This window comes from Haematobia irritans, chromosome 5 (assembly GCF_050003625.1).
Source record: "Haematobia irritans isolate KBUSLIRL chromosome 5, ASM5000362v1, whole genome shotgun sequence".
Classification (NCBI taxonomy): domain Eukaryota; kingdom Metazoa; phylum Arthropoda; class Insecta; order Diptera; family Muscidae; genus Haematobia; species Haematobia irritans.
In genome coordinates this window covers 53,613,931-53,624,180 of record NC_134401.1, presented here as the reverse complement: position 1 = coordinate 53,624,180, position 10,250 = coordinate 53,613,931, and the positions used below count along the sequence as shown (strand labels likewise).

Sequence of the window (10,250 nt, the reverse complement as noted above, 5' to 3'; positions counted from 1 at the left end):
TTAATGAAAATACATTTATTTCGAAACATTTTAGAAACTGAGAAGTGAATAATGTGATGTTAGAGGAATCAAAAACGCTTTTTATTGATAAAAAACAAATAACAGATTAAGGAGCTGTATATTTCTGTTAATATGTTAGTTTAAAATTAGTGCGGATTTTAAATTGATTTACATAAAAAATATACAACATGAGTGGTAATAGGATGATTTATATTTATTCTACATCTGGATCACAGGTTGAAAATCATCCATTTTTTTGAATCTATATTTTGTATGTTACAGCAATTCCTACAGGTGAGTACTAAGTTCGAGTTTAGCCGCTAAAATTAAAAATAAATCACTAAGCAAAGTATAAAATTATACGTCTTCGATACAAATTTAAATATAACTTGATGGAGAATAGCCAAATCAAGTTTTTTTTATAAAGATTATTTTTTATAATGGATTATTAAAGAAAACTTGTCATGGAAATTGCAATTTTAGCCGCTAAACTCGAACTTAATATCCACCTTAAATACTAAATGCTATACTGACAAGTGGAAATTATGTCTAATTTTATAATATTTTTTATTTCAAATATATTCTGAGAATAATTTCAATAACGTCCCATTTGTGCATGGATATTATTCCAATAATGTACCTACTGGATGGATTTTTCAATGTGGTAAGTTTTTCTATAAACGGTATTTTGTCCGTTTTTAATAAAACCAAAATTTCAATTTATTAAAAATTATTTTTTTCACTTGCAGGTAGACAGGTCTCGTAATGGTAATTTTTTGAATATTCTTACTGTTTAATACTAATTAAGCTGATATCCTTATTGGCTCTAGGAAATACTCTTGAAAACCGTAAGTTAAAGATCAATATGAACGATAGAATTAATTAATTAATAATATTTTTCTTATATTTTGTATAACTTCAGATGCCTCTAAGCCAAATCCGCCCAACAAAAGTTAGCCAAAATCGATGAAATTGGACAATTCAATTGAATATAGCAACTTATGCCACATATATCTTTCATATGGATAGAAAACATGGACATTTAAATTAATTAGTTTAGTCCTAATAACATAGAATATTACTCTTTTGAAGAAGCAATTACTAACTACCGACAAGTAAATGCGTCCAACGTACTAATAAAAATATTTCCTTTATTGTATATCATAAGCCATAGTTTTGTGTAATATAATAATAATTCTTTGTAATAAAATACTGGTGGTTATAGAAAATTGACTTGTTTTGTACGAAAAATTTCTTAGTTGTATACAGGCTTTTTGTACTTTTGATTCCTCAATTTCTCTACTTTTTTTAAATTATACCGACAAACAGTTTATTTCAAACCAATTTCTTAATATATGTTTCCCAAAAAATTGTTAATTTTTCCGGATAGCAGGAATATTTTGAATGAGTTTAACTATATTCTTCCCAGAGCATAGTAATAATTAACTAAAATACGATGTAATACATGAACTAATTTATAAGAAAATCATGAACTTATCTAGATGAAAAAAATCTTTGGCGCCAAATCATGGTCATTCTTACTATGGGTTAGTTCATTTTTCATAAAAAATAGTAAACTTTTTTTTCGGTGTACTGACGCAGTTTCGCTTCACAGTTTCGTTCTCTTGTGTATTTATTCTCTCTGGGATGGTATGGCAAATGGGGCGTATCGGACCACTTTTACATATAGCCGCCATATAAACCGAACCCCACATTTGGCCTCCGGAGCCTCTTGGAGGAGCAAAATTCATCCGATTCGGTTGAAATTTGGTACATTGTGTTATATCAGTATGTGGCCGCTAACAACCATGTCAAACTTGGTCATTATCGGTCTATAGTTATATATAGCCCTCAGATAAACCGATCCCCAATCACACAAAAATTCGTCCATATCGGTTCATAATTGTATATACCCAATTTATCAATGTTCTGTTGTTATGTCATTAGAACAGCTGATACAAAAATTTTACTAACCAGGGGTTTATCCCGCAGTGAAGTACTAATCGGAGGATGAAAACCCGACTGTTATGTTGAATCAATACATGGTGATATTTTCAGATCGTTAACCATTTGATTACCCCTACGACGCTCTATTATACGAATTACATTTAACATACCTTATACATGTAATGATGTAATGACTTATTGATTAGCCTAGCATTATGGAAAATAAAAACTCTGTTGTCCAAAATGGATCATGTAGCTCACAAATATCATTTAGCTTTGTTTTCTAGTATGATTAGTGTGAACTTGGTAACACTACCAGTGTGAAATTGGTAGCACTTTCCGTAAATTACACTAAAGTTCGTACTTCTTTTATTCAATTCTAATATCGTATTTAGTGAAGTTTTTTTCTATTTGTTGTAGTTAAGAATTAAAAATAAAATAATCTGAATTATTTGGTAATATATTTTTATTTATTATGTTCTTCTATCTTGTGGGATTCATAATCATCTAAATATTCGATACAATTGGTTTTGTAATTTAAATAGTCTTACAGAAATTTTAAACTATGTAACAAATTATTATTGAATTGTTTTTTTTTTTGCTATTAGATTGGATGATGAATTCATCTACAAATAACATATCAATGGATTAATTTAGCTTTATTTTATTTTAAGTTTATTTTGGAGTTGGGAAAAGGGAAAGTTTTTTTTTAATTCCGATTTTCTTGCGAGCTTTTCAAAACTTAAATTACAAACTTATACTTGAAGGCAGCACATGGGGCATGGAACACACCACATCTGACAATACAAAATGCTTACTCTCTTCAGCTACTTACTGTATATGTCGCATGTCCAAAACTCTTATCTTTTCATCTTCTAATAATGCATAGAAGGCGGCAGGCACTAAAAATAACACTGGGACTTGGGGTGGTTTGCACTTTGTGTGTGTTTTTTTTTTCTGATGGTTGATTGGTTGGGTTTGTTTTATTTATTCCTTATTTCATGTTAATAAATATAATTATGCATGTATGCTGGTTGTTTTGTTTGTTTCTTAAATATTTGTATGCATATATCCATGCATTTTGATTTCTTTTGTGTATATATGGGTGTAGGTGTAAATTTAATTAATAGTATAATGTAAAATGTTTAAAACTTATTTTCATTTACGTTTATATGCACGTATGTATGTTTGTATGCATGTACATTGAAAAATTCTATGGAGGCACTCTAATTTAACTTTGGCTTCATTTTGCAAAATCCACAAAATATATGGTTTCAAATAAACAAAAAACAAATCAATAAAATCTTCCCTAACAAATGCATAAATTTCAATACGACACTAGAAAAAATAAATCTTGGAAGAATGTATATAAATTTAAATTTAAACAACAATTTGCGCGCTATAATCCAATATTTTGTATATATATCTATATTAAATATATTTATAATAATACGAATAATAATAATAATAAAATGCAAAAAACTGCTTGGAAAGAATACATACATAAGAATAAAATTTTGACTACCACTAAAATATCGCTTATTCGAAAGAGAGATATTGTGGTAAATTTTTTTTTTTGGCCCATGAGTATTGTTTTCCTAAATGTAATTTGTTATACAAATAATAATTATAAAATATATAAAACAAAAATCTACATAGTAAATACAACAAAGGAAAAAATAAAGAAAAAAATTATGTATATACGCAGCTGCTAAACAGGATGAGGCATATAAAACGAATCCTTTATATCAAGCATGGCTCTTCCTCTTCTTGTTTTGAACAACAGAAAACTTGGTAGCACTTTTTACAATTGACTCCTGCTGCTCAGAGATATATTATAAGCCAATTAAATTTTCTTGCTCTAAGAGAATGAGAGACTAAAGCAATTTTTCTAACAATGTTAATAGAGACAGAGATGTTGAGTAAGTACATGATGATTTTGTTGTTGTTGTCCTTGTTATATATGTATAAATGGTGGTTGTTTACGTATTTAGTGGTGGAGATATGACAATATTGCTCAGCCTCTTCAACACTTGTTCGTATATCGTTTGTTTTGATAATTTGTTGTTGTATTTTATGTTTATGATATGCGCGCTTGCTTGCTTGCAAGTCCCTATCCACACAATCTTAGCCGGAAAAACAACAGGTGTGGCTTAAGCGGCAGGCAGGCCTGCGGGGATCATCACTCAAACAAAACAGACAATAGATTTTTTTGTTTTTGTTAATACATAATAAACATAGCACACACACACACATTATAAACAAATTATAGATTTCGTTCTTAATTTTCTGCTTTTGCTGCTGCTCTTAACGTTTTTGCTGCTGCTGCTGCTACAATTTTTCTTTAATACAATCTGCATAAGGTCGATAATGTTGTAAGCACAACAACAAATGTATGGAAATAATTCAAGGCGTTTGATGTAGCAGCATTGATTTCAGATAAATTATCGGGAGCCTTAATTTCGACTTTAATCAACTGACTGACTTTTCCAGGCTGTATTTCACATTTGATTGTTCCCGTATTTGTACTGTTGTAATTGTAAATGGTTAGAGCGTTATTTTTATCGACGTAAAATTTATCTGGCATTAGTGTATTATTGCCAAGATGGATTAGCGAATCACCGGTATACCACATTAGTAGATGTTTATTAGCTAGAAAGAGAAAACAACAAAAATTAATAATTTAAATTACCTATATGGACAAAATACAAGGTTTTAATTTTTTGATGCCATAATCGGTCTTTGGGCTCCGAGAACATAATTAATTTCTTCGCTGAATATATTTGTTTGCTTTCTACATAGAAAGAAATACTAGTTTTATTTTCAATCAAGAAATTAATTGATCCAATAATTATTAATTGCAATTAAAACATTAATTGATCCAATAAACCATACAGTTGATTATAGTAATTTTTGTGGTTGATTTTTGTGTTTAGTAAAAAATTAATGGAATTATGTTAATTCAACTTTTAATTAAACAAGATTTTCAAATGTTTCTCAAATTTATTTGACAAACATCAAATAAATTTGACAAGATGGTTGAATGGACGCACGTTTCGGAATTACCACATTCCTCATCAGCAAAGGAAAAGAGAGATGTTTGTAACATACAAAGATTTATTTCGGCAAAAGCCGACTATAATAAACCTTTTTTTTGGAAGGTTCAAGTGTGATTCACTTTGGGTTTAGTGAACTACCCGAATTTATTCTGATAATTGGTTGATAGTTTTGCTGCAAGTAGAGGATGTTGATGAGGAATGTGGTAATTCCGAAACGTGCGTCCATCTTCCAGTCTATAGGGCTTTGCCCAAATAAATTTGACAAACATTCTTTTCCTCTGTTGGTTAAGCTGCACTTGTACACACAACAAAATTTCACGAAAATGTTTCCAATTAAAATTTTAATTGAGTTTTAAAAAATATTCAATTAAAAATTTAATTGATTCAACAAATTTTTTAATTGAAACAAGAATCAATCACAAAAATAATAGTATCAATTAATTTTTTAATTGGATCAATTAACTTTTTAATTGACCTTCAATTAATTTTTTAATTGATACTATCATTTCTGTGATTGAAGACATTTCAATTAAAAATTAATTGGATCAACTAATTTCGTGATTGAATCAGTAATTTTTTTTTTGTGTGTAGTTTAGTCATTCTATGGTTTGAAGAATAAACCGACAATAACAAAACAAAACGAATTCTATTAAAATTTCAACTGGACCGGATGAAATGTGGTCTTCTAAGAAGTTCTGTAACTCAAATCTGGGGATCGGTTTATATGGGGTCTACATAGTATTTGCATGATTATAAGAGGGCATATTCTAACATTGCCTATCAAATTTCAACCGGATCGGATGAAATTTGCTCCTCCCAGAGGTTCTGAAAATTAAACCTGTGAATAAGTTTATAGGTGGGCTATATATAATTATGGACCGATATGAACCAATTTTTGCATAGTTATTAGAGGACATATACTAACATTACGTACCGAATGAAATTTCCCCCTCCAAGCAGTTCTGGAAATCAAATCTGAGGATCGATATAGACCATTTTTTTGCATGGCTATTAGCGGGCTTATACTAACTCCGAATTTCACCACGACCCACAGTATAAATAATGGGGTTAATATCACGATTACTACTAGGAGCCAAAATTAATCTACCAAAATTTGGAGAAAATTTTACCAATAAAAAATCTTATTTTGCAACATTTTATTTTATTTGCATAGAAAATTTTGTCAAAATTTTTAATCCAATAAAAAATATTGTCAAAATTTTATTTCTATAGAAAATTTTGACAGAATTTTATTTCCATAGGAATTTTGTCAAAATTTTATTTGTATAGAAAATTTTGTCATAATTTTATTTCTAAAAAAATTTTGTGAAAACTTTATTTGTATGGAAAATTTTAGCAAAATTTTTATTTCTATAGCAAATTTTATCAAAATTTTGATTTCTATAGAAAATTGATCAAAATTTTGATTTCCACATAATATTTGATTTTTATAGAAAATTTTGTCAACATTTTTTTTCAATAAAAAGTTGTCAAAATTTTATTTCTGTAGAAAATTTTGTCAAAAATTTTATTTCTATAGAAAATTTTGGAAACATTTTTATTTCTATAGAAAATCTTGGAAACATTTTTATTTCTATAGCAAACTTTGTCAAAATTTTGGTTTCTAAAGCAAATTTCGTCAAAACTTTGATTTCTATAAAAACTTTTGTCAAAATTTTGATTTCTATAGAAAATTTTGTCAAAATTTTATTTCTACATAAAATTTTGTCAGAATTTTAATTATATAAAATTTTTTGTGAGTTACCTCAAAATGTACCAAAACATCCAGAATTCTACCAAACAGTAAAAAATCTACAATTATTGGTAGAATTCTACCAAATGTGTGGTTAGTAGGCCCCCATCCTATGGCGGAGGGTATAAACGTAAGATTAAGGGATTGTATTTATATGAAAAATGATTGGTGGTAAAAAATGGTTCAATTTGGGAAGAAAATTTTTTGTATGTAATTTCCATACGATGTTATCATATGAGGACCGAATTGATTCATGTCCCCCCTGGCATGGAATTAGCCAGCGTTAAAACGATACACATCCCAGCAAAAAAATTGGAAGTTGTTCCACAAACATTTCTTTTAAAGCCCATCCCAGAATTCCCCATCGAGTTTTTTCAACTTCCGATGCAGTCCTTTTGGACAAGTCCACAAACATTTCTTCTAAAGGATCCGCCAATATTTTTTTCCACTTCCGATGCAGTCCTTTTGGACAAGTGCACAAACATTTCTTCTAAAGCGCATCTTGGGATCCCCCAATGATTGTTTTTCTACTTCCGATGCAGTCCTTGTGGACAAGTATTAGAAAGAACGCAATCAGGCTATTTTAAGTGCAAATTTTGTACGATTAAATTTTACAAAAAAAAGGAAACTAATAAAAAAAAAAAAAAATAGAAATTAATAAAAAAAGTAAAAAACTTATAAAAAAAATAAATTTCATACCCGCTGGGATTTGAACCTGTGCCGTTTGACTTTTACGCTTCCATGGAAGTTCTTTTGAGAAGGTTTTGCAAATTACGAGAATTTTTATTTTATTTTTTTTATTTTTAATAGAAAAAATATATTTATACGAAAATATATGCCGAAAATAAAAAAAAAAAACGATGCATGACATAAAAAAATAATTTTTTAGAAAAATATTTGATAAAAAAAAATTCCGCTGGTGAGATTTGAACCTGCGTTTCTTATTTTTTCGTTCATACTAATAAAGAACATCTCGAGAATCAATTAGAATGTTATTCCTTGGTGTCGTATTACGATCATATCTCAAACATTTGAATTGACCTTTCGACGCATTGTGTTCAATGGAGTTTGTGGCTGAGTGTGCTAAGGCGTTCTGTTATGGTGCCAGCAAACCCAAGTTCAACCCCTGGTCGGAGCGAAAAAGTTTTTCAAATTGTAGAAATTAGATAATAGGAAAATAATTGTGTAATAAAACAACATATGGATGAAAAAAAGTGAAATTGGTTGAAAAAAAAAAATGTTTTTTTTTGCTTTTTAAATTTCTTCATTCAAATTAACTTCCAGGGCACAACTTCTAAAGCAATGCAAAGGATCCAAAAAGGGAGTACTTCCGTCCTATGACAAGCCCATGTAAAATTCATTGGAGATGATCCAAGTTTGCACTACTTCCGGATCACAGATTGAGGATCCAAACTACTTTTTTGGAAGCTCTTTTTTTGCTGGGATGTTTCATTTCTAGTTATGTCGAATTTCCATGACAGGGGGGGGGTCAATTCGTGTCTTGGCTCCGGCTTGTTTAGATTGGTATCAATAACTTATTAATACCAATTCCTTAATCTACATGTCCAATAGGCTCGTATGAAAATTGTTATAATAAATATGGATATTATTCCACTACGTGCTGATTTGCTCCTCCTACAATTAAGGGGGAAAATAATACTGGACGATTTGTAACACGTAACACTTACGTGATAGCGTAAGTAAGTTAGGCTCCGTCTCTACGAAGTGCAAGTTTTCTCCAAAAACAACATTTTATTGATTGAAATATTACGCAAAGTATTCCATATGTTATATAACTAATTATATTTTAACTAAAATTTACTAATCACAAGTACTTCCGGCATAACCGGAAATTAAAAACCAAACTGTATATTTAAACAAATTAGGAATGTCAATGTTTTAATCTAATTTTTTGGCCCTTCCAAATTTTAAGCTTCCCATTTCCGTACAGAAAACTGCTACAACAAATCAATATTTTTGCAAAAGAAATCGGGTATCAATAAAAAAATATGTAATTAAAATATTAATTAAAAAATCTAAAAACTGTATGGCATTAGTCCAACGGAAATATACACAACGTGTAATTGATGGAGTAATGTATTTTTGTCACTAGCCCTACGTTCAAATTATACACGAGATTTAAAATGTCAAAACAGGCGATTTCGTTTACAGCGAATATGGCGTTTTATTCATATTTGGCATAATACATTTCTGGAAAATTCAACATAAATATATTATCGTAATTGTGGCAAACATTTCTCAAAAAAGTATCCCATTACATAAGTAACATTACAATTATTTCCATTTCGGGAAAATGTGAATGTTCCCACATCGAATTGAAGTCCCACACTTTGATATGCATAGTCATGTTAAATTTGGTGAAATTCAATTAATTAATAGTACCCCTTAATAAACGAGTTGCGCGTGCTCACTTAGCTTCTTCTACAAACTAACAAAACAACCCATTGATATTTTATTGACTTGATTGCATGCTCTAAACGGATGCGTAAATGCGGGTGCACTATAAACGAAAAATAAAATAATACGAAAGCAAATTATATGGATATTTCAAACCAATTATTCGTCATCATTATTAGGAAACAAACATGCTGTAATAGCTTAATTTCATAATATATGCTATTGTCAAAGATCCCGGGTGGAGAATCTAAAGTGAATTGGATAACAAGAAAATAGTGATTATTTAAATTAAATGGCCAGAGATATGAAATGAAATTTCGACATTTCCTATAGACTAGAAATGTTGACAAAATTTCCATAGACAAGAAATTTTGATAAAATTTCCTATCGAAATGAAATTTTGACAAAATTTTTGCTAGAAATGAAAGTTTGACAGAATTTCCTATTGACAAGAACTTTTGACGAAATTTTCTATCGACAAGAAATTTTGACAAAATTTTTTCTAGGCAAGAAATTTGGAAAAAATTACCTATAGACAAGAAATGTGGACAAAATTTCCTCTAAGCAAGTTATTTTGACCAAATTTCCTATAGACAAGAAGTTTTGAAAAATTTTCCTATAGACAAGAAATTTTGATAAAATTTCCTGTAGAAAAGAGATTTTGACAAAATTTCCTACAAACAAGAAATTTTAACATAATTTCCTGTATAAATGCAATTTTGATAAAATTTGCCAAAACATATTTTCGGACAAAATTTCCTATAGACAACAAATTTTTACATAACATAATTTCCAATAGAAATGGAATTTTGACAAAATTTCCTATAGACAAGAAATTCAGAAAAAAAATCCTATAGAAATGAAATTTTGACAAAGTTTCCTATAGACAAGAAATTTTGACATAATTTCTAATAGAAATTAAATGTTGATAAAATTTCCTATAGACAAAAAATTCTGAAAAATTTACAAGAAATTCTGACAAAATTTCCTATAGAAATAAAATTTTGATAAAATGTCAAATTTTGATAAAATTTCATATAGAAATGAAATTTTAATAAAATGTCATATAGAAA

The 10,250-nt window shown here is 29.0% G+C and overlaps 1 protein-coding gene and 1 long non-coding RNA gene across 2 annotated transcripts in view; one reads left to right on the top strand and one right to left on the bottom strand.

The window, feature by feature from the left end:
• The first annotated feature begins 447 nt into the window (after positions 1-447).
• Positions 448-1,173, top strand: LOC142240895 (uncharacterized). The gene is made up of 3 exons (XR_012723427.1): positions 448-664; positions 750-848; positions 923-1,173. It is a non-coding gene; the product is annotated as an uncharacterized LOC142240895 (long non-coding RNA).
• Positions 1,174-4,267: 3,094 nt separating this feature from the next.
• Positions 4,268-10,250, bottom strand: part of LOC142241804 (uncharacterized) — a 28,514-nt gene continuing 22,531 nt past the window's right edge. The window contains exon 3 of the mRNA XM_075313629.1: positions 4,268-4,599. Within this exon, the coding sequence (XP_075169744.1) occupies positions 4,292-4,599 (308 nt within the window). The 3' untranslated portion in view covers positions 4,268-4,291. The remainder of the gene's footprint in view (positions 4,600-10,250) is intronic.